Source organism: Ursus arctos, unplaced genomic scaffold (genome assembly GCF_023065955.2).
Source record: "Ursus arctos isolate Adak ecotype North America unplaced genomic scaffold, UrsArc2.0 scaffold_12, whole genome shotgun sequence".
NCBI lineage: Eukaryota > Metazoa > Chordata > Mammalia > Carnivora > Ursidae > Ursus > Ursus arctos.
The window spans coordinates 57,463,867-57,489,376 of record NW_026622786.1 but is presented as its reverse complement, the minus strand read 5'-3'; the positions used below and the strand labels follow the sequence as shown (position 1 = coordinate 57,489,376).

Sequence of the window (25,510 nt, the reverse complement as noted above, 5' to 3'; positions counted from 1 at the left end):
TTATTAGAAAGCCAAAGCTTACCTGTGGTTAGTTTCTGGGATTGGTCTTGCTTCCCTCAACCCAGCACAGTAGTTAGTAAAGCTAGGCACTAATGCCCACTGGGATCACAGGCCTAAGAAGCAGAAACAGTTTTAAAATGTCAATTTTTGTCACCATTTCTCTTTCCTAGAACTCTGACAAGGGCTTGCAAATCTTTCCCAGAACCTAGACACTATCAATCCAAAGCATCTCTCAGATTCTGAAAATTGTCAATCTAGAAGTATCTGCTGTTACATTTAACTGCCTGTGGCCCTTGGTGCTGATTGGACATACCTGAGTCTGCTATAGTTCTTTGGATATTGTGGACTGCAGACCAATCCTGGGGGTATCATATAGAAAACAAGGTTAACCCCTATGGTGCATCTTACATCCTTCTGGATTCTTCTATCTCTCTGATGCTGAGATCTAGCCTATGTTGCAATTTCTTTTTTTTTTTTCCTCCCTCCTTCTTCCCCTCTTTCTTTATCCCTTTTCCCTTCCCTCTGTCCCTAAGACATCTGCAGGACTTCTGTTTGAGGGACTGTGCAAGGAAAGTTGCATCTAAAAAATGCTGTAAGGATCTTGTGTGGGGGGCCCAATAGTTTGCTTCAGGAATAAGTGCTTTTCTAATGAGGTCCACTTGGAATGTTTGCTGCTGGTACGGTCCCTCTGTTAGAATGGGTGCTGTGTCTGAATATCTAGATTGGTGCTTGTCCAGGCCAGAGTTTTCTTCCAGCTGAGGTTCACTCTCAGCCATTCAGGGTATTTAGATATCATCAGGGAAAACCTTCGACATCTCCATCTCTTCTCACCATCACCTGTATGTATAAGGTACAGATTTCCTCTTTACAAGTAGCGCCTACTATAGCTCTATTTGAGATACCCAGTCAGGGATTCTCTTTTATCATTTCTCCATCCACTTATAGCCCAATTCAGAGTTTAAAATCTCATCCTGACCCTATCTTTCTCTAAGAAAATATTTGTTTTTATTTATGTTTTAAATTTTAATTTAATTTTACTTATCTTTTATTTTATTTTAATTAAAAAGGTGATATTTGTTCCCTTTGATGAAATTGGAAAATAAAAATTAATAATCCTCATGAACAACCACTGCTAATATTCTAATATATCTACTTTGTTTTAAAAAATGAGTGGAAACATAAGCATGCACACGCACACCCCAAGACATATACACAGTGTATACAATAGCTAAAATGTACTGAGCAATTAAGTTCTGTTAAATATTTTATATGCATTTGATCTTCAGAGCAACTACATGAAATTATGTGGAGAGAATTGTTTTTATTTTTGTCTGCAGGCATCCATCTCCCCCACCCTCCATCAATCACTGCATGATTTCACCTTAGTCCTGGTAGAGCAGACAGCCTGGGGATGTGTTCTGTTTATGGCAAAGGGCTGAACACTTATCCTATGACCGGCCAATCAAATGCCCTCTCTGGAACTTGAATCTTGAATAGAATGACTCAGAAAGGGGCGCCTGGGTGGCACAGCGGTTAAGCGTCTGCCTTCGGCTCAGGGCGTGATCCCGGTGTTCTGGGATCAAGCCCCATATCAGGCTCCTCCACTATGAGCCTGCTTCTTCCTCTCCCACTCCCACTGCTTGTGTTCCCTCTCTCGCTGGCTGTCTCTATCTCTGTCAAATAAATAAATAAAATCTTTAAAAAAAAAAAAAGAATGACTCAGAAAAACTAAGCAACCATTTGATCATATTCATCTAGGTGGTGTTCTCCTGAAAAGACTTTCATAGATTTGTTACCTACGTCTGATGAGCGGCTTTGGGACCTGCTCTTGCCCATGCTGGCTTCTTCAGACACTCCTCTGAATCTGTAAGGTTTCTCATATCCTTGCAACAACATTGTTCTTTATAAAGTTACCCAGGTTTGATTTCTCCCACTTACCACCAAAAAATCCATAACTAATATAGAAATACATAGAAATATACAAGTTTTATTCTATTTTGCAGAGACAAACTGAAGCTTACTGAAATGAAGTGACTTGCTCAAGATCACCCAGGCAATAAGAAATCATATCAGGTCTCTGTAACATTAAAGTTTGTGCTTAATTCTTACCAACTCTCTTTTCAATCTCCTTCTGTACAGATACACAGATGTGTGTGTATGTGTGTTTGTGTGTGTATTCTTATATGTATTCTTCCACATTAAGATTTGGCCATGTTAAAAATTTTAATAATTTTTAGCTTTCAGTTTTTTTGTCTGATAATAAAATCGCTGAAGAAAAATTTTAAATTACTGTAAATTACAAACAAGGTAAAACTTACCCAGTATTTCAGTACCCTAATATCAAAATTACTATTAACATTTTGGTTTGTTTAGTCTCTCTTCTCTCTCTGTCAGTGTGTATATATATATATACTCACATGCATACACAAATAGGGATCCATACATAAATTTACATATATAGTGTGTGTGTGTGTGTGTGTATATATATATATATACATATATATATATATATGTATATATATGTAACAGAGAGAGAGGGAGAGAGCCATACTGTATATACAGATTTGTATCATCAATTTTTTCTTTTAGTATTATTCTTTAAGCCTTTTCCTGAGCAATTAAACTTCTTTCAAAATATTTTAATAGCTACACTATATATCATTGTATGGATATACCATAATGCATTTAATCACTCTTCTTTCAGACATTTAATGGCTGTTTCTTTTTTTACTTTGATAACTAGCACTGCAATCAACAATTTTGTTGGCATCTGATTATTTTCTTAGAATAGATTCTGGAAGTGAAACTATTGGTTTAAAGGCTTTGAGCATTTTAAAGATTCTTGATATATATTGTCAAAAATTTTTCAAAAGATTATTCTAATTTACAACCCCACAACTAGTGTTTAAAAATCAGTTTTATTCAGTACTCCAAATATAGATACCAACTTTTAGAAATGAATGACAACAGCTGGAAAATGATAGACTATATTGTATTTAGGCATTTATGAAATATTTTTTTCTGATTATAAATACAAACTAATTGCAAATTGAAAAATATAAATTACAGAAGATGCCCCCTTTATCCATAAATAAAAATGACAGCACTTGGATGAACATTCCTTTGTCTTCTTGCTGTGCACATATTAAATAAATATGTATAATTTTGAGATCATATGGCTCATACTTTTATATATAAATTTTTAATTTAATGTTATATATCATGAAGAATTTGTATCAAATATTCTCCAAAGCATTATTTTCATTAGTAGCCAAATATTCTGTCTTATAAATTGGCTATAATGTAGTTAACCTTTCTTGCTTATTTTATGTGCATTGATCAGCATATATAGAATTGCAATACATAACATTGTTCATAACCTCTGACTGCGTTTTTGATTATTTCAATAGAATTTATGACCAGAAGTGGAATTAGAGAATCATGGGTTTAAATAGCATGGATATTTTAAAGTTTCTTGATAAATATTGATAGAAAATTAGAAAAATTATTCTAAAATATTTGTTCCAGCTTTGCGTGAAAGTGCACTTCACTCTTCTCAACATTATTTTTTTCATTGTTTTATTTCAATGATTCATGTTTTGCATTTTTCTAACATTTTCATATTTGCTTGACTTATTTGTATTTCTTCTTCTTTGAATTCACTGATCATGTCCTTCACATATTTTTCCATTAGATCTAGACAACTGAGCATCCTTCCCTGAGGATCTGTTCTCTGCTTCTACAGAGCTCAGAAGGATAACTCAATTGCCCCTCAGTTACTCTTCTTAAATATTCCTAGTAATTCACCTGTGACTCTCAGTGATAAGAATATATGATTGTAGTAACTCATATTTGCAAAGGACTATTCAATTCATAAAACTCTTCCAGATCCATTATCAGTTTTGCCCCTGTAAGACCAGGCAGGTTAGTGTCATTAGCATCACTGTAGAAATGTGGGCATTGGGTTCCACAGGAGAAAGCTATTAACAGCCAGTGGGGAGTAGAATCAAGATTCAGACCAAGTCTTCAATTCCTAGATATTTCCTCTTCATTAAGTCACTTTACTGATGTTGCTAGTGTCCAGAAATATAAAATGACTCCACATAGGGTAAGAAAGTTCTGGGATAATGTTAAGAGACTTGATAGCAAACGCAAGGACTCTTTTTTTAGAATGAGACTGATTTACATTTGAGGGCTTTTAATTGCAGTCATCCATCAGTTTTAAACTTTCAATGTCTAAATATAAAAACGCGGCAATATAAATGAGCCAGCTGCATTTTTACACAGCTCATGAACTGATGAGTTTATGAATGAGTGAAGTGATGGAAATCAACAGCAAGAGTAAGAATATCCCAACCCATTTCAACAGCCTAAGCCATACATCAGTACCTTGGAGAGCTTCCAACTTAAGTCACCCCCTCCCTTAGATTCTCAAAAAAGACAGGTTTTCAATCGCCAGAGGAAAATCGGAAGCATTTTACACTGTTATCTTCAATGGGTTTTTTTTGAAAGCTAAAAGGTGATTTCATTTTCCATTTTCCCGCCTGAAAATGATCTTCCCTTTTGCCCCATCTAAATAAAATTGCCCGTAGCTTGTGATCTTGTGAGAGCTTATTTAATTTAAGCAGCTTTATGGTATTTTTCCCCCTTAGCAAACACACTTCTTTGCCATGTCTGCAAATTAAAACGTCCTTTGCCAAAGAGCGCCCAGGAGAAAAATCAACTCTCCCTATCGCTAGTGGTTTTTATTCTTGGGTAGGATCTATTTCTGAAAACATGATGGCAGCAGAGCGTGGGTCTCCACAGGTGTAGCCAGGAGCTGCCCTACCTTGAGAAAGGAGGCGCGAAGATGCGTGAGCCCGCCCTACTTACGCTTGGAGCCCCGCTGCGTCTTCTGCCCTTGGGGCTGCGCGAGCTCAGCCTCTACAACGCCCCGCCGCGCACGCGCGCTCCCCGCCCCAGTCCTCGCCGCACCTGCCAGGTCACAAACCCCTTCCCACCCTCTCGCGCTCCCTCCCGGAGGCTGTCTTGTCTCACATTGATTGGTCGGAGCCAAGAGGGTGCGTCCAATCAGCAATTCCTCCTGCGCAACCTATCCCCGCTCTTCCCGCCCCCTCCCTCCCCGCACGCCCCTCTCGGGCACCTACTTTCTTTGTGACTGGTGCGCGCTCTAGTCACTCAGTGCGGCGGGGAGAGGTGCGCGGGAGTGGGCAGGAGGTGGGGAGGAGAGGGAGGGGAGAAAGGGGGTGGGGAGGAGAAGGAGGGGAGGAAGGGGGCGGGGAGGGGCGGGAGGGGGCGGGGCTCAGGTGCAGCGCCGCGCTGCCGGGCCAGATCGGGGAGGGGGCGAACTGCGGAGCGGGGCGGAGCGGGGACGGGGGCCGTGGCGAGGAGGGGGTTACGCCGGCGACGTCGGCAGCGCGAGGCTTCGCGCGTGAGCCGCGCGGGCGCTGGGCCTGGCTACCGAGCTTTCCCGGCCGGCGAGCAGGTCGTCGACGCCGGCTCCTGGCGGAGCGCGGGGAGGAGGGAGGTGTCGGTGTCAGCGGCGTAGTCGACGGCGGCCCTGGCCATGGAAGACACGCAGCCGCTTCCGCAGTCCGAGCTGCCGCTGTGCGACAGCCTTATCATCTGGGTGAGTACGAGAGGCGAGGGCGGGCGAGGGGCCGAGGCGAGTTACCTGGGGCCCCCGGTTCTCCGCAGGTGAGCCTGAGGAGTAAGCCTGGCCACCTGCGCAGCGGACTCGGCGCATTGGCCTCCGCGTCTGCTGTCGCCCTTGACCGCGAGAGTGCCACCTGCGGGTCGCGAGGCAGGTGTGTGTGTGTGTGTGTGTGTGTGTGTGTGTGTGTGTGTGTGTCTGGAGACGAGGGAAGTGTAAAGGGAGCTCTGGAGGTAGGGACGGAGGAGGCTCCTCTTACTCCCCTGATCGTGCTTCTGACAGCTGTGGCTGGAGCCAAGTGTCCATCCCCTTTACCCCTTCCTGCCCTATTTTCTCCCTCTGGACCACCGACTCTCTCGCCTTCTGTTTGCTGAACAGCCTTCCTATACGGATCTTTGTGCCCCTTGGGAGCGAAGGCCCCCTACGAAACTCCCCTCCCACCCAGACCACGTTGCTGTGCTTGGGAACAGGTGGCCAAGCGGTGGTTTTGGTTCCTGGATCATGAGAGCTCCTCCACGATCCCAGGACATCCGATTTTGTAGAAGTCATTTAGAAGGGATATTTCCACGTATTTCCTGTGTGCAGAAAAACATATGTTGGGGGTGCGGGGCTCGTGTTCCCCTTTTCTCGCTACCCCCCCTTTCCCCTCCAATGGACAGCATTTTCTTTAAAGAAAAAGACTTGGCATTTTCTTTTGCACACTGTGCGTGTTTAGTATTTATTTATTTATTTAGGTAGGTAGTCCCTGCGTCCAGCAGGGCTTGAACTCACGAACCTGAGATGAAGACCCTGACGCTTAACCGACTGAGCCATCCAGACGCCCCTGTGCATGCTTAGTATTTCTAATTAATTTGTGTTAGGTTTGGACAGGCAGAATCTGTCCCCAGTATTCCCCTCAGTAAAATGATGTCTCACCTTTTGGAAGTTCTCAGCCATCAGCGAGCTGGCCTTCAGGTGTAGTTTCTAACCCTTATTGGGCAAGGTTGATGCTTAATGGTCTGTTCGCAAGATGCTTTTGATGGTGCCCATCGCCAAACTAGTTGTTTAGTTGTGTGTAGAGGAGGGTGTGCATAATGGAATGTATACAGACTGGATCAGGAGGTGGTAATTGGTTGATGAGATTCCCTAGCAATTTCCTAATTTAAGTAATTCAAAAGAATGAGAGAAATCAGAGGTTTCTGGCCGTGTATGAAGTCTACTGGAAATAACCATAATTTAAAGCAGTGTTTGCAGTGTAGAGGTAAATAGCTTTTGTTATAAGTGGAATGAAAGTATATAGGATTTCTGAGTTAAAAGCAATTAGATAACTGTTCGTCTGTATTTTCATTTAAAATGTATGTTGGGATTTAGATGCTGTATTTTAAGACTGTCATGAAATAAGGCAACATTGCTTTTAATGATGTGTTTTGTTAAAACAAGTGACTAATTAAAGGGTGTATCCTAATCTGTTACTTTATTGCTCCAAACATTTGACTTAAGTAGTAAACTCAGTCTTTATGATGTCATTGACTTATATGAGGTGGTGAAGTATAGGATTTTCTTGAATTGTACTGCAGTATTTTAAAATGTTATGTGACTCTGTCCATTCTTCGAACCAGTATTTATTGAGTTCCTACTTTGTTCAAGGCACTGAAGATGACAGATATTGAGAATAATCAAAGAACTTTTCATTTTTTGCTGGAGAGGCAGGCAGAGCTGTGCATTTTTATCATGGGAGGCAATATTCCTTAAAAACTGCAAAAATGATATAGATGACAGTGTAATAGGTTATTCGCTTCTCCAGTTCTGAGGCTGCTGAAACACTGCAGAGAAGGTGGAGTTGTGCAGATTGTTGCCTCTACAAATGCTGCTACAGCCAAGTCTGCCTGTGCCCATAACAATGCCCAGCCGTATAAAGACTGAGAACAACCCCACAGTTCCCCTCGTGTTTCTCTTTGCAAACTTCTGTCAGTACCCTGTTTGAGCCCCCAAGTTTTCTGCCCTCGGGAAAATGACCTCCTCCTTATCTTTGGCTCTAGCTCTAGATCCCATCCCTCCTACCTCTTCTAAAACTTCGCTCTATCACTTAACCTCTTTCTGTATTTACAACTTCTCCTTTGGTTCGTTCCTCTCAACATGTAAACTTACTCAAATCTTCCTTATCTTAAAAAGAAAGAACGAAGCGCCATCACTCCCTATTAAAACCACACAATATTTTCCCTTCCCTATGCAAATTCTTTGAGGTTCTTAATACTCATCCTTTATACTTCTTGAACTTTCATTCACTCCTCAACCCACTGCGCTGGAGTTTCTTTGCTCTAAGGCCTTCACCTACTGGATTTGGCAAACTATTACATATTATCCTTATCTTACTTGATGTTTCCTTTGTGAAATGATCTTCTGCTTTAGTTTTTTGGGTATCTTTTGGCTTCTCTTTACCTCTCCGGATGATTCCCAGTGAACTTTGGTATCTTATTTTACTTTTGCCAGTCACTGCTTTGTGGATGCCACTTCACTTCCCCGAGCTTCCCCACACTTTCCTGATGCCACACTCCCCGTGCCCACTGTGCTGCACTGACTGTCTTTTTCCTGAGGAAGTTAAGCTGTTTTGAACACCTCAGGTCTTTCTTAGCATTTCTTTCCTCTGCCTAGAATATTCTCTTTCTAGCTCTTCTAGTGGCTGGCTTCTTTTCACCATTGAGTTCTTGGATCTGTTGTCATCTTTCAGAATCAGTAACAGCGGGTGACCTACCTGCCCCTGACTCCTACCCCTTTGTAACCTGTCAGCCACCTCCTTTGTGCCGATAACATTTAACACGTTCTGAAGCCATCCTGTTTGCTCCTTGGGGCCAGAGTCCTTGTGTAACCGGTTTTCTGCTCTGTCCCCTGGAACAAGAATTGGCTGGGATCTCCAATACGACATGGAATCAAAGTGGTGATAGTCAATATCCTCGTCTTGGTCCTGACCTCAGAGACCAGTGTTTCACCGTTAAGTAGGTTCCTGTAGATACCTGGGGTGAACTTCTAACTGTTTTATAGGGGATTGATGGATTTCAGCAAGTAGAAATCAGGGGAAATGAATTTCTAAACACAGGGAAGAACCCCTGGCAGTAATGTAAATGGTCTCATTTGGCGGTAGCTCAAAACGAGGTAGTGGAAGACACATCTTGTCCTGATATCTCTCGTCTCTTAGCGTGCTCCCTACCATACTGAGCAATGTGACATGTTGAGGGGAAGTCGTAGGAGATAGAAGATTAAAACGTTATCATGGGGCTAAATCATGGAGGTGAGAAGACAGCTGGTGGTAAAACTGTGTTCTTTTAGCACTAGACAGTGTTCTGAGACAGTGGAACCGACGTTAACAGAATTTGAGAAGTCATAAAGAAAAGCTGGGTAGTAAAGAGATGCCTCCTTTGGCAGTTATCAAGAAGTTGTATTTTATAATTTGGAACTCATCTTAAAATAATTAGTTCTTAGAAATGTTATACTGCTACTTAGCAAAAAACTCAGGGCTGAAGGATAAATTTGGGCACCATTTACAAGGTAGAGGGAGTATATGAGAGTTTTAAGTATTCTTATGAAGATAAATTTAATTCTGCCTCTCAGCTCTGTGGCATTTGGAAATTTAAAATTTTTGGACTTTGATTTCTCCGATAAAATTAGAGTTGAACCATATTTGTTTTAATGGCTTTCTTAGTTCTTGTGTTCTTTGACTTTGACAAGCAGGTGGAGGGAAAACTCATGCCAAATATATGCCCAAAATAACAAAAAATATTAAAGGCTGAATCATTTTTATGAAAACCATGAAGCGTAAAACAATAATCTTTCTGAAAGGAGCATTTGGAGGAGGAGAGTATGAGAATAGAGCTGACCCGAAGTTGAGTTTTCATTGGCTGTCAGTTGTAAAAATCCCCTTTTTTCCCTTGATTTTGGTGACAGTTACATTGAAGCAATTCAGGAACAACATTTTCACAGTTCTGATTATTTTCTTTATTTAAAGATAAAGAAGAAACTAAGATGGTTATTTGCCAAAACACTGTGGTTACTGATGGAAGCCCTGTCTGTCCCTTTTGGGCCACTCACTAAAAAGACTTTTGCTTCTTCACCTCTCTGAAGAATAGTATGAAAGGAAACATTTTTCCTTCATCCCTCTGTTTTGGCCTCATTATCCATACCGAGCTTTTTAATTTATTCACTCTTCCTGGTCATAAAGCCTTTCTGTTTGGCCAAATGAATTTACATCCTATGTTATCTAATTTATTTTGCAACTTGTTAAAGAACTTTCAAGAGACCCTTCAATTTCCATGTCTGTAGGAAGGAAAAATTGATCTTAATCTGGACAGGATGGGTAACAAGGCAACTACTTAGTATATGTACTGCTTTTACATATTTCTTTACTATTTTGCTTGATATTCTGTGCTTCAGAAATCATCCTTTTTAGATAACTAATCACATCCATTTTGTAAAAAGTTAATGAAGCAACGTGTAAGTAGGTTTGAAAAGTGCGAGCCACGGATTACCTGAAAGTATATGATTGTCTTCTTTTTAAAGAAGACAATAAAGATGCCCTAAGCCCTAGGGTTCCTCTTCCCTATACATCCACTTAATTGCAAAACCCTTGTTATTTCATATTTTAAATTCCATCAATTCATTCTGTCCTCTTAGCATTACCTCAATTAGAGCCTTCCATTTTATCAACAAGACGGTTGCAGGAATGTGCTAACCGATTCAGGCGTAAAGTTACTCTCTTCCTTTCTCTGTGTCACTATTGCTGCTCTTCAAAATATGCTAAAGGTGTCACTCTTCCTTACTATCCGTGATTCATCGTCACCCAGAGTGACGGGTCTAAAAAACTGATGTGCGTAAGAATTGCTTAGGGATTTTCTGATTTAATATGTCTAGAGATTCTAATACATAGTGTTCTTCGACCCCAAACTTTGAGAAACCCTGAATCATAGTTAATTGCTAACAGCTGTTGAGCTTGTACCATGTGCCAGGTGCTGATCTAAGTTTGCTATGTTGGCTAATTCATTAAATTCTCACCACCATCTTATAAGGTAGAAACTATTCTCCTGTTTCCTGTTGTAAGGATGATACCCTCAAGAGTAACTCCAGACTTGTCATAGCCCTCCAGAGTCCTGACCCATGTCTGTTTTCTTACCCCCCTTGGTTGTCGCCCCTTCTTTTTCCTCTTTGCACTGGAAATCTAGTAATACTGAACTGTATGTTGCCTGCAAATACCTTTTGTTTTTTTCATGTATTTATGCTCTTATAATGTTTCTATTTCCTGAAGCTTCCTTGTCTTGGCCCTTTCTTCACTCAAGAACTTCTGTTCAGGAATCATCTCTAAGAAGTTTTTCCTAAATACAAGCCCTAATTAAATTAGTTAACTCCCACCTATTTCAGAACGTTTTGTGCATAATGTAGTCATGAGACTGGGAATGGCATTTTCTAGAAATAATTTATGTCTTTTTCTCCTGTCCTTAACTCTTGACTGAAACTGCTTGAGGGTAGAAAACTGGTGATTTTCTTTTGTAATCCCATCGTATATTGGAGCGCCTACATAGAGTGGGAGCTCAGTAAAGTGTCTTTGTGTATATACTCTGAAAGTGACTGTGTCTAGATTTATTTGTCTGTATCACCCTTCCGTGTTGTATTAGGACAATGGAGATAGATTTGTAGAATCTGAAAATGAACAATCACTAAAGGTGAATCATGGGGAGAGAATTGTATCAAATTAAGATAGTGAAGTGGTAAACTAAGGAATAATAATTGAATAGTAAAGGAGACAAATATGTATAGGAAAAGAGAATCATAATGTATTTAATTTAAGATCATTTTGGGTTCAGATGAGATTTCTAGGAAGTATATGAACCATTGTGGCTCTATTGTAATTTGCTTTCCAAAATTCTTCTGTCTTGTATTTGCTTACTAGAAAAAGTTGCCACAGTTCCACTTCTCTCTCTCTCTCTTTCTTAAAGATTTATTTATTTATTTTTGAGGGGAGGGGCAGAAGGAGAGGGAGAGAGAGTCTTAAACAGATGCCAAGCTGAGCTTGGAGCCCGTTGATCTCATGACCCAGAGATCATGACCTGAGCCAAGACCAAGAGTCGCACACGTAGCCGACTGTGCCACCCAGGCACCCCCACTTCTCTTTTTAATATGTACATGAATGTTTAAAGAGTTTAGAGATTTGAAAAGAGTAATATCTAAAGCCAAAGTAGATAGAAACAACTTGATGTGATGTGTGGGCCATGGACGGTTCATGCCCTGACACTAATTGTTGGATGGCAGGCTAAGGTCCTGCCTTATTTCAGAGCTCACTGGTCAGTGAAGTAGTTTTCAACTTGATATTTCTAGCCTTTGTTGTCCTACCACATGATGTGAGTGAAGTTTTAATTTGCAATAACAGGTTTTCCTCAAGTTCTTTCTGATGTTATTCTCCTAAAAATGAACACAGTGCCATCTATCTTAAGAGCATTACATGTGGCTTTCAGAAATTCTGAAGTACTTCATACATTATATCAATGTATTTAACTATTTTAGGTATGATTATTCATGATTTTATGAATTGTTAAGTGTTTACTTTTATAAAAATATTACACAGCCATAGAAACTTATTAATATAGTTTTGTTTGGCACAGTCTGAATTTAAACCAAATAGGACAATTTTTAGGTTGGTAATATTCATTCATATATATATATTCATATATATATACATGTTCAGGGTTGACAGGGTTGACAACACTACGCTGTAAGTATAAAGAGGCAGTAAAGTCATTCGCTCTATGTCATTTTAGCTGCAGACATTCAATACTGCTGCACCTTGTCAAGATGTCAAACAGCTGACTAACGGAGTTGCCATGGCACAAGTTCTTCATCAAATGTAAGTAGTGGTCTAGACTGATTTTGAAAGACCTGTAAACCCAATGCCAAGGAAGAAAGCTTAGACTTATATTCTAAAAGTCGCTGAAACCGTATCCTCTGAAGTCCTGAGAGCCGTATGGTACCAAGGCACTATTGTATCTGGGGAACAAAGTTTACCACCCGATTTTTCCTTGCTTATTCACAGAGATACACCTTAACTGAATGAGCGAACAGAATTCTTATCTATTTACGAGATTTTAATTTTAAACTTGTTCTGGTCACTTTCACAAGTTATAGTAACTAGAAAGAAACAGTTTAAATGAATGCTATAACTGCTTATACTGGGTTTCAATGCATGAAGATTATTATTTTAGAGAACTGAAATATAAACTCTGGATTTGGAAAAATATTAAATTTAAAATCTATATTTGAATTAAAAGTAGAACTTCTATAACTCCACCAATAATAAAATGAGGTATAAAAGAAATTTGAAGTCACGAATATTGGGGAATCTTAACTAATAATTCTGTTTGGGTTAGGCCCATTAGGTATAATTATATAGTATCAAAAGCTCCTAAGTCCATTATTTCCCAATTTTTGCCAAACATTGTGCAAGGATTATGATTATGATTATAACCTCTGCAATATGAGTTCAACCCTTGGGAACAAATGGAGCCAATTTATTAATTGATAGTCATATTGATTTTGTATTTGCTTACTTTTATGATAACGAATCTTCAGTGAGACCAGAATCCTACCTCTGCCACTTGTTTTATAGCAGAGATTGTTTATTTAATTGTTGCCATCATTTTGTCAAGGTTTGTTGTGATTGACATTGAAAACCCTGTAGATGGGTTTGCCAAAATTCCTTCTCACCCTCAGAAAAACAACTTAAAATGTCAAAATTCTAGTTACTTGGCATCTTCAACATGATCTAATTTGAATAGACAGATTTTATGGTTAACTCAGGATTAACATGTTAAGAGACAAACTTAACATGTTAACATTTTTTTTGGTAGTCATTCTAAAATATACCTTCCTCCCCTGTTTTCTTAAAAATGGTTCTTAAACATTTCGTTTATTTATACCCTGATTAGTTTCAAAGTGATTTCATTGGTCAGAAGCAAGCATTCTACATACTGATTTGAGATAAGTCCTCGTTGTTTTCTGTCATTAGAATGTACACCTTGCCTTTTTTCATTGCAGTATGCCGTGGGTATTGGTGTAGATGGAGTGACACTGTGGTCGGTGTGGTCGTAGGGCTGGTATGCGTCCACCGACTTCAACAGTGCCATCCAAAGCTCTTACTCGTAGGTGTTGTGGTGGCCCTGGGAGCTTTTATACTGTAACACAGTGGAAGAGACCTGTTTGTACCGTGATGTGGTACAGTGCCTCTTTGACTCCCTTTCCGTTAGCACTGTACCTGGTGTTTAGAGTAGGGCCAATTCACATTTAGTTCAACTCTACCTTTATCACCAACTCATTTTCCATAATCTGTTGGTTCCTGCTGTCACTACGGATCCTCTATCTGATTTTCCTCTTCTTTTTTTTTTTTGGTCTCTTCTTGTCTTCTGGTAGCTTTTCTGCAAGAAAAATGTAATAGCCAACCAATCAGAAAGCTCTCTTTCTTCATAAAATCTTAGACTGACCTAAAATTGGATCAAAACCTCTTTTTTGCTTTGTTTGCCTGTTTTTGCACGTACTTAGCTGTCTAAGACTCCTTATCATCTAAGGATTATTTAAAATTTGTTTTTCTTTTTGAATCCCCTTCTTGTTTTGTAGCTTTCCAGAAGTCTGGATTTTGATAGTAAAATTTAGAAGCATACATTTTTTCCTAGTTGGATCAGTGTGTCATATTCCTGCTAAAAGGGCACATTTTACCATATTTCTTTGAACCCTTGAAAGCGCTTTATATATGTTACAGTCTATTATGTATTGCATTGATTGCTGTTGTGACTCATATCACATCAAAGTTGTTACTGAAGATGAAAAGGGAAATTTTGCCTTCTAAGGAAGTAGCAACATTAAATGAATAATTCTTTTATTATTTACCTGAGGCAAGTATGCTAAAGAATAAGATCATAAAAGTCAATGCCCGGGGCACCTGGGCCACGCAGTTGCTTAAGTGTCTGACGCTTGATTTCGGCTTAGGTCGTGATCTCAGGGTTGTGAGATCCAGTCCCACATCGGGCTCTGTACTCAGCATGGAGTCTGTTAAAGATTCTCTCTCCCTCTCCTTCTGCCCCTAACCACCCCCCCACCCCCTGTGCTTGCTCACTTGCTCTCAAAAATAAATAAATAAATCTTTAAAAAGAGAACATCAGTGCCCAATCTGTATAACTTAGACATGGGGAGTCGTGGACTTATTGCTAGGGTTCGACAAGTCCCTAATTATTTTCTCTGGTCTGAATACATAGTTGTGTGTGTGTGTGTGTGTGTGTGTGTGTATACATTTTTTTTAAATATAAGTAGATATCTTAAAAACACATGGGGGAAAACTGTAACTACAACTGCATTTGTTTCCTAGGGTTTCCATAACAAAGTACCACAGAGTGGGTGGCTTAAGACAACAAAAAATTGTTCTCTCATAATTCTGGAGGCTAGAAGCCCTAAATCAAGGTATTGGCTGGGCCATCTTCTCTCCAAAGCCTGTAGGGGATGATCATTCCTTCTTCCAGCTTCTGGTGCCCCTGGCCCAGCAAAGCTCCAATCTCTGTCTCTTCTCCATGTGGCTGTCCTCCCTCTCTGTCTGTGTGTCCTCTCCTCTTCTTAGAAGGACACCAGTCATATTGGATTAGGGCCTACCCTAATTTAGTTTGACCTCATCTTAATTTGATTACATCTGCAGTGACTCTGTTTCCAAATAAGGTCACATTCACAGGTATCAGGGGTTAAGAGATAAACATATCTTTTTGGAGACACAATTCAGCCCACAACAACTATAAATATTGTAGCATGTGACTTCCCCTAAAAAAAAGGCTTAATTTGTCCACTTTAAACAAACAGATAACTTCTCTGCTTGTTTCTTTTGTCTTTGACTAAACATTTTTGCTAGAGGAAAAAGAGTGAGACCAAGAATATAGAAACGCAGAGATCTCAAGTACCATGCACTTATTCATTCATTCATTCACTCAGCAGATATTAGAGCACTTGAAATGATAGATCATGAAAGCCAGCATCGAAGTATTTACTAAATTATAAGACATTGTTATATACCCTATACGTATGTTGTTTTCATTTAGTTCCTACTGTTTTGTGAAGTAGGTGTTCCTCAGTCTATACAGGAAGCAAAGGTTTAGAGTGCTGAAATCACATTTGTAAAGTCAAATAATGAGTTAATAGCAAAGCCAAGATTTGCATAGCTTTGGCCTGACTCTAACACCAATGCTTGCAGTCAGCTATGATCATTGAAATCTAGTATCTTGAACCTCTCCTGATAGATCTTTACTTTGGGGTCTTAATACATAAAAGGCCAGATGCACGTGCCCAAAGTACAGATCACGATCTGATATGTTAAGCAAGTAGGCTTTTTGATTATTCAAGAAGAATGTCAGGGTGTCTGTTGAAGCAGAACAACTATGTTGTGTGTAGCAACCTGTAGTGTTAATTACTGCCTGTATTTAGTTGGACAAACACCATGGGTGTAGTTAAAAAAAAAAAAAAACAATTTTATACTCTTACTTTTTTTAGAAAACAGTTTGACCATATTTTGCTTTCTCAGTCTTTTGTCCCCTTTTTGGGTGTCCCTTGAGTTTCACTGAAGTTCTGGGAAATATGAGAAAAGGAGCTAATTGTTAGGGCCAAGAGTCTAGTTTAGACATGTAGATGTGGCAATGCAAAAAAGGATAAAAGAAGGACAAAAAAAAGGATAAAAGAAGGATATGTCCAGAGAGTTATGAGGTTGCATATCGAGTTTAACAGTGGGAAAGATTGGCTGCCATTACAATTGTTTAAGAAGGATGAGTTGTTTATAAGAAAAGAAAGCAGGAGATACATTTTTATGGAAAAGTTAGAGAGTATTTCTCAGGGTATTATAGACTGAATGTTTGTATCTGTCTCACATGTATATGTTGAAGCCCTAACCCCCAGTATAGCTAGATTGGAGATGGGGCCTCTGAAAAGGAATGAAGGTTAAATAAGGTCATAAGAGTGGGGCCCTGATCGGATAGGATTATGATCCTTATAAAAGAGACTTTAGAGGGGCGCCTGGATGGCTCAGTCGTTAAGCGTCTGCCTTCGGCTCAGGTCATGATTCCAGGGTCTGTGATCGAGCCCCACATCGGGCTCCCTGCTCTGCTGGGAGCCTGCTGCTTCCTCTCCCACTCCCCCTGCTTGTGTTCCCTCTCTCGCTGGCTGTCTCTCTCTGTCAAATAAATAAAATCTTTAAAAAAAAAAAAAAAGGGAGAGACATTAGAGAGCTCGCTCCTGTGAGCACACCAGGAAGAGTCACGTGATCGCACAGTGGGATGGCAGCCAGCTACGAGCATGAAGGAGAGCCCTGAGAGTGAAACCTACCTTGCCAGCGTCGTGATCTTGAACTCCCAGCTTCCAGAACTGGGGGAAGTAAATTTCGTTTGTGGTCTTTTGTTATAGAAGCTTGAGCAGACTAAGAGACAGGGCTGGAGTTGATTTGGAGTAGGAAGAAAGACAAGGAGGAACACAGGATAAAAGGAGGAAAGCTAGAAGAGGTTATGCTGAGATCCATTTTCTAGAGGTAATTACAACGTAATTAAAGAATCATATATGAAGATATCTTTAGGGTCAGTTAGAAGACTGGTTTAGTAGTCAGTGTTCCCCAGAGAAATAGAATCAGTAAGACATGGGCGTATACAACAGGATGCATACACATAGACCCTGGGGAGAGAGAAGGTTGTTCTTAGGAATCGGCTCATGTGGTTGTGGAGGCTGGCAAGTTCAAAATGCCCAGGAGAGGTCTGCAGGCCAGAGGTTTAGAGAAGAGCTGATGTTGTGACTAGAGTCCACAGACGGTCTATTGGCAGAGTTCACTCTTTCTTGAGGGAGGGTATTCTTTTTCTTCAGCTGATTGGATGAGGCCCACCCACATTGTGGAGGGTAATGTGTTTTACTTAAAGGCCACTGATTTAAATGTTAATCTTAACTAAAAAATACTTTCATAGCCACATCCAAGCATGTTTGAGCAAAATTTAATGGCCTAGCCAAGTTGATACATAAAAGTAACCATCACAACTGGTTTACCTATTTTACTTAATCTGATGTCAAAAGAAAGTGAATTTGCTTTGATACAGTTTTGGCTCATAACTAAATGGATCAGACTTTGTAGGTAAATACTTGGTTAGAAATATACCATTTATACATCTATCCAAATTATTTTGGTAATTGTAGCCTTAGCATCTAGGAAGGGTTGAATATAATTAACATTAATTCACTTCAAAGAAAATGGCTACAGTTTCCACATAGATAAATTAGAAACGGCAAAGTCATTTTGGTTACCCCAGCCGGAAGTGGTATCTTCTGTATTCGAGCATCTGAGGCAGAATGATTTCTGAAAAGCTAAACATTGTGTTCTAGTTTCAGCTTTATACATTTTTAAATTCAGGCCTTGGAAAAGAATCCCTGTAATTTCTTCCCTCACTTTTGTTGGGTTATGTGTAAAGTAAAAATTTAGATGAGACTTTGAAGAGCTCTGCTAGTACTAATAATCTGTTTGTTTGTAGTGTTTGTTTAACCCTCACAGCATTTCTCACATTCTCCCTTAAGTATAGTTTCTGTGCTCTTTTCTTTCGCGCTTTAATAGCTATTTCCCTAGGAGTCATGGTAGTAAATTATTCATTTTCCTGTTAATCTTGCTTAGTTCCTTACTCAGAGTAAGCGTCCAAATATTTGTTTAGAATATGTATGATCTATTAACACAGTTCACTATAGTCAAATGTTATTCTTTAAGACCTAAAAATTCGATGTAGCAATTCTTTGTCTTGGCCTTCTGTATTAATGTGACTTAACTTTACAAGTTTAAAACTAAATTTGTCCTTGTAGACTTCTCATTACACTCATTCTACTCAATTACAATCAAATAGATTAATTTTGGGCTTTGCCATGTACTAGTATCACTTTGGGCAAATCACTTGTCTTCTCTCATCCTAAGTTCCCTGGAGAGTAGGATTGAGGGTAATCATAACCAATCCTCTGCCAGTTACTATGATATTGAAATGTTGCACTATGGAAAAACATGAAGCACAGTGCTCGATACAGAGTAGACACATTAAAATGTTAGTGTTCTTCTTTTTTTTCCCCCTTTAGGATTGGGACTTTTACATCTTCCTGCTACCAGAGTATCTAATATGAGATATTTAGTATATGTTTATTAAATTGAAGATGTTAATGAATTAAGTAATTTATTATGAGAAACTACAAAAGAAATCCTTAGGAATCATTGAAAATTCAGTGGGTTCATTTAAATAATATTTACTATCCCTATTAAGGATGGGCTTTAAGATATAAAATATTGATATAATATTGCTTGAATTTGATACTTTCTGTATAACAGAAAGATTTTAATATTTTGCATTTGTATTTTTGTTTCAGTGATGTAGCTTGGTTCAATGAATCTTGGTTAAGCCGAATTAAAGAGGATGTTGGTGACAACTGGAGAATAAAGGTATACAGAATACGTAGTAGAAGCACTTAACCCAAACAGTGATTTTAAAATTAACACTAAACTCAATTAAATCTTTTTTAAAAAATTAATTTAAGGGTGTATTTTATTGTGTACGGTTTGTATGTTCTTATGTAACTTCCATTGTAATTAGATGTGGAACATTTCCATTACCCCAAAACATGCACCTCTGCCTGTGCCCAGTTAATCCCCACTCCTCGCTTGGCCCCATGGATCTGCTTTCTGTCACTGTAGATTTCTAGAGTTCCATATAAATGGAATCAGACTTTATATACTCTTTGTTACTCTCTGTGTCTGGCATTTTTCATTCACTGTGACGTTTTTGAGACTCATCCGTGTTGCCTGTATTAGGAGTTCTTTCTTTTCTTTTCTTTTCTTTTTTTTTTTTTTTTTTGCTGAATAGTAGTTCATTACATCACAATTTGCTTACCCATTCACCTGTTGATGGATATTGGAATTGTTTCTGTGTTTACCTACTTTGGGTACAATTGCAATGACATTTATCTGATTTTTCTTGGGTAAATTCCTGAATGTGATTGTTTCCCACTGTGTAGGTATATATTTTACCTTCTAAGAAACTACCAGACTGATTTTCCATTTCTTCTTAGGTCAGTTTTGTTGTGTCTTTCAGGCATTTGTGTGTTTCATTTAAGTTGTCCCATTTGTTGGCATACAGTTGTTCTTAACTGTGTTATTTTGCTAATAGTATGTTGATGATTGGATCTTTAGTGATGTATCCTTTTTCTTTACTGATGTTGGCAATTTATGTCTTTATTTTTCTTGATAAGTTTGGCTTGACATTTATCAAGTTTATTGGTTTCGTTTTGTTTTCTATTTTATAGATTTCCTCTCTGTATTTTTTCCTTTCCTCTACTTACATACTCTATTCTTTTCCCTGTGTCTTAAAGTGGGAAAATAAATCATAAGTTTTAGGTCTTTTATTTTCCTAATATTAAACATTGCCTTACACATCCCACACATTTTGACATACTGTGTTCCTATTTTCATTCAGTTCGAAGTATTCATTAATTTCCCATGTGGTTTCTTTTGACCCCCAGGTAGATTAGAAGTAGGTATTTCAAATTGTAAATATTTGAGGATCTTTAAGGTACCTTTCTTGTATTTATTGATTTCTAATTTAATTCCATTTCTGTTTGAGAACATAACTCTGTATCGAGAATTTCTTTTACATTTATTGAGACTTATTTTACAACCTAACATATGGTCTGTCTTGGTGAATGTTCCATGTGCATTTAAAAACAACATGTATTCTGCAGATGGATTATGTCAAATGTATTGATAGTACTATTGTATCTTTTATCTCTTTATTGATTTTCTGTCTGATTATTCTATCAGTTATGGAAGAGGAGTCCTTAAATCTCTAACAATGATTGTGGATTTGTTGATTTCTCCTTTCAGTTCTGTTAACTTTTATTTTTTTTTTTTTTTTTTTTTTTTTTTTTTTTTTAAAGATTTTATTTATTTATTCGACAGAGAGAGACAGCCAGCGAGAGAGGGAACACAAGCAGGGGGAGTGGGAGAGGAAGAAGCAGGCTCATAGCGGAAGAGCCTGATGTGGGACTCGATCCCGTAACGCCGGGATCACGCCCTGAGCCGAAGGCAGACGATTAACCGCTGTGCCACCCAGGCGCCCCTGTTAACTTTTAAATCATGTAATTTGAATCTCTGTTAAGTTTATATACATTAATTTTTTAAAGTCTTCTTGATGAATGAATCTATTTATCATTATGAAAGGCCTTTTGTTATCACTGGCAATCCTTGTTCTGAAGTCTAATTTGTCTGGTATTAAGTAACCACTCCAGTTTTACGGTTATTTTTTGCTTTAGTGTATCTTTTTTTATTCTTTTAATCTGTCTTAATATTAAGTCTTTCATGTAGACACCTAACAGTTGAGTCTTCCTTTATCTAGAGACCATCTCTTTATTTTGTTCTTTAAGGAAAAAAAAAGAAAATCTTCCTTTTCTGTTCTTATATTCCTGTTTTCATTTAAATCCTTTAACATTTTGAAGCTAGCAATTTTAACATTATTGTCGTCTTCTTTCATTTCTTATTTCTTGGTCCATTTCTATTGACTGAGTTTTCTCCTTATTATGATCTACATTTCCCTGCTGCTTCACTTATGTAGTAGTTTTTTACTGGATGCTAGACAGTATGAATTTCATTGTTGAGTGCTGGGTTGTTTTCCTTTAAAGAGTTGTTGGACTTTGTTCTTGCAGGCAGTTAAGATACTTGTGAATCGGTTTGATCCTCACAAAGCTTTGGGGGTTAGGAAACAGATCTAGAATTATTTTTCCTCTAGAGCTGGGTTAGACACATTACTAAGGTGCCGCCTTTTCAGGGTCTTTCATGAGTGCTTGTCAGTGCAGCATGGTCTCTTCACTGTGGCTGGTGGGAATTTCAACAATTTCTGGCCCTGTGTAAACTCTGGGAATTGTTCACCGTAAAGTTACTTGGATTGTTTTTTCCTTGAAAGTTATTCTTGACTGGGGAAAACAATTTTTTTTAAAGTGAAATTATTTTTGTTTAATGTCAGTGAGTTTCACCCATGCGCATGCAAATTGGTATTCAGCTGAAAGTGACAAACCACCGTGCAGATTTCTGGAGCATTTTCTCTCCATAGCGCTTACCTCTTTATTTGTCTGCCCTGCAAATTCTAACTACCTTGACCTTCCTGAACTTCTGATGTCTATCTTCTCAACTCAGTGAGAACATCAGGCTTTGTTCAGTTTCTACCACTCTATTCCATGGAATGAAAATTGCCTCCAGAGAGAGATCTTGGACTAGAGTTGGGCTCATCTTTGTTTTGTTTTCCTTCTCTCAGGAATTGGAGTTCCATACTGTCCAGTGGCTAAAGCGTGGAAAACCTTGTTCCTTGCATTTCGTCCTGTTGTCTGTTGTTTGTGGCAAGAGAATAAGTAGAAACCCTGTTACTCACTAGTGACTGGAGGTGGACATGCTTGTAGCTAAATCTTTAAAGTTGGTACTTCTCTTCATTGCAGCTCACTTTAAATAAAACCACTCTGGTTAACCTGTGGAAGCATGAAAACACTTTAATCAAACTCTGATTAAAGCTTTCATGTTTAAAAAAGATCCTATACTTGTATTTATAGAACTCTCATACATGTTTTCTGATGTCGTTTTTATGAGGCCAGAGTTTTTGTTTTCTTTCACCTTGGGATAAATTTTCTTTCATTACTAATTTGAGATAATTTATTGAATTGTTATTCTTTTTTCCCCATTAGGCTAGTAATTTAAAGAAGGTGCTTCAAGGAATTATGAGTTATTACAATGAGGTATGAAAAACATCTGACTTTGTTTAAATACAGCATGCTATATGATATTTATATTGACACCAAAAAATAACCTGGATTTTTTATAACATCTTACTAAAATGTAATTCATAATTGGAATATATTGTGGGTTTTTTTTGCCATTTTCAGAACACTCAAATTTTGTTAACATGAACAGGCTTAACGTAATATATTGATTTGTAAAATAATGTTGCTTCTATATTGATACTCTTGAAATTTGTTATTTTCTCCAAGAGAATTACCATCATCTCTAAATGATTTGATTTTATGCAATGCTATAAAGTAGACTTTATAATTAAATCAAAGTATTTCCTATATAAAGTATTATCTTGACATTTCTCTCAATGCAGACAGCCCCAGAGGTATACTGTGAAATCATCCTTTTGTGCAAGTAAATTGGGAAAAAAGCAAACTGAAAGTATTATTAAAGTCACTTTAGATAGTACATTATTTAAGTAGGTTGGTTTTTTTTCTTTCTTATTCAGTACCATAATAAGTTCTCTATAGGATTATGTGATATAAGAAAGCCTATTGCTTATGTGTGAAAACTTTTGGTTTGGTTTTGCTGTTAAAAGATTTGGTTTCTAGTTTTTAAAGTTGTCACATATTTATACTTGTAATTTTATCCAGTAATTTTAAGATTGAAATTTTTCAACCTACTAATGCCTCAAACTCATTTTAGAGCTTTTTTAATGCCAAGAAAACTTTTTAATGAGCTAAAAAAAAAAAAAAAAAAAAAGATAAGGCCAGGAAAGATTAATCCATGAGATTTGTTAGATTTGCTGTTCATCCGTGAGTGTGATGGTTTATAGTGTGGTTTTCTATTAACCAGTCATGCGTCAGAATATGCTTACCTTTCAGCTCACCGTAAATCTGTTTAGTTTTAGAAAGACCTAAGTTTTGTCGTAATAGATCAGTCTAGGGGTTTCTTAATCCCTCTGACAGTGGGATCAAAGGATATTTGATGTAAAACCATTTTAGTTGCTGTCGGTTGGTTACTCAGAATTTTGGGGTGCTGCTTGAACTTTGCTAACTGGTTTTAGTCGATCATTATGGGTTTATCAATTTGTTAATTTATCTGAGTCATTTCACAATCCTATCTATAATTTGTTTTCCTTGTAATAATTAAATGTAATAAATTCTTCGTAGTCTACATAAATGAGTGATCTAATTTATTATTGTCTCCATACTGCAGTTTTTGGGGCAGCACATTTCTGAAGAACTTATCCCTGATTTAAACCAAATAACTGAATGTTCAGATTCTGTGGAACTTGGGAGATTGCTCCAGCTTATTTTAGGTTGTGCAGTCAATTGTGAAAAGAAGCAAGGTAAGTGAATTTCAACCAATTCAAAGTCAATTTGGGGAAATTCACTTTCTAGAAACAACTTACATTGTTATAGGAAGTAGCATAAAAATTTACTATTACATCTCATCACAAAGCACCTGGAAATGTAACCCAGGAGGTCTTGTTTAGCCCAGGTCTGCCATTAGAAAGCTACAAATCTTGAGTATCCTGTTTGTACCCAGATTCTGAGATTTATATTCAGTGTCTAAATTAAATGTATTTTAGTTTAATTAATTTAATTTGTTATATTCAGTGCTTTGGGCTTAGTGGATATTCCGTAAAAATTGTACTTATTCATCTGATACGTTTTCTGTTTCACATGTAAGATAGAAGCTTAGGTTGATTCAGATTTTTATAAATAAATATGCAGATACTAAATTATAATCCAGACTTCTTCAGGTGATATCCTGCTCTTTTCAGAAGAATGCCTGTCTAGTGTATCCTCCAGTTAAGCAGTCTGATGACATAAATGGAATTGGTATATTATATTGGTATATACAAAAACAGTGATCCATATCCTAATGAGTACAAAAGATAGTTTTTGGTCACATGTAGTGAATGAAGTGATGAACTGAACAGACCAAGATTTACTTGGGTCTGAGATTACTGGGTGCTGAGATTTTTTATGCTGAGGTTTTTGTATGATTCGTCCAAACTTGGTCTTAGTACATCACCCTTATAAGAATATGTTGGGTGCTTAAATTTGTACAATACTTTAAGCCAGGACCTTAGAAGACAAATTCAATATTATCTAACTAATGAAGTAAGAATATGAGACAGGTTAAATTCAATAAGAACAAATTCAGGAAGGAGAAAAATAAAATATATGAAGTTAATTGCTTATTAATAAAAATGAACAAGGATTGGGTATCAGAAAACTTTGGTATTAGTCCATCTCTATCATCAACTAGCTATTTTTTTCTAGGGCAAGTGAGTGTTTCTCCATAGGCTTTTGTTTCTCACTTAGAGATAATGTCAAAGACCTATATATTGGGTTTTTTCACAAAATAAGAATTTGCTCCTAGAAAACTTCCATAAACATGAATGTTTAATTAAAAATTAACAAATAGTAGTTAATTTATAAATCTAGAATCTGTTATACTTATTTTTTATTTGATTAATGCTTTGTTTCTATTTCAGTTACTGGTTATTTATAACATCTTTTTGCTTAATTTTAGCACATTTGTCAGGTTTTTTTATTGAAGTATAATTGATATTCAATTTTATATTAGTTTCAGATGTATAACATACTGCTTTGACAATTGTGTGCATTACTCAAAGCTCACCAAGAAAAGTGTAGTCACCATCTATCACCATACAGTGTTATTACAATATTATTTACTATATTTCCTATGCCGTACTTTTCATCACTGTGACTCTTCTATTTTATGAGTGGGAGTTTGTATCTCTTAATCCCTTTTATCTGTTTAACCCATCCTCCCACTCCCCCCTTCTCTGACAACCACCAGCTTGTTCTCCTTATTTAAGAGTCCGTTTGTTTGTTTTGTTCTATTCTGTTTTGTTTTAGATTTTATACGTAAGTTAAATCATATGGTATTTGTCTTTATCTGACTTATCTTACTTATCATTATACCTTTTAAGCCCATCCATGTAGTTGAAATTGACAGATTTCATTCTTTTTTATGGCTTAGTAATATTCCATTGTATGTATGTAGGT

At 37.7% G+C, this 25,510-nt stretch overlaps 1 protein-coding gene across 1 annotated transcript in view; it reads left to right on the top strand.

Annotated features, from left to right (window-relative positions):
• Positions 1-5,367: 5,367 nt before the first annotated feature.
• Positions 5,368-25,510, top strand: part of HOOK1 (hook microtubule tethering protein 1) — a 62,945-nt gene continuing 42,802 nt past the window's right edge. Inside the window, exons 1-5 of the mRNA XM_026497965.4 lie at positions 5,368-5,629; positions 12,433-12,518; positions 19,064-19,136; positions 22,418-22,468; positions 23,682-23,814. Coding sequence (XP_026353750.1) covers positions 5,567-5,629; positions 12,433-12,518; positions 19,064-19,136; positions 22,418-22,468; positions 23,682-23,814 — 406 coding nt within the window. The 5' untranslated portion in view covers positions 5,368-5,566. The remainder of the gene's footprint in view (positions 5,630-12,432; positions 12,519-19,063; positions 19,137-22,417; positions 22,469-23,681; positions 23,815-25,510) is intronic.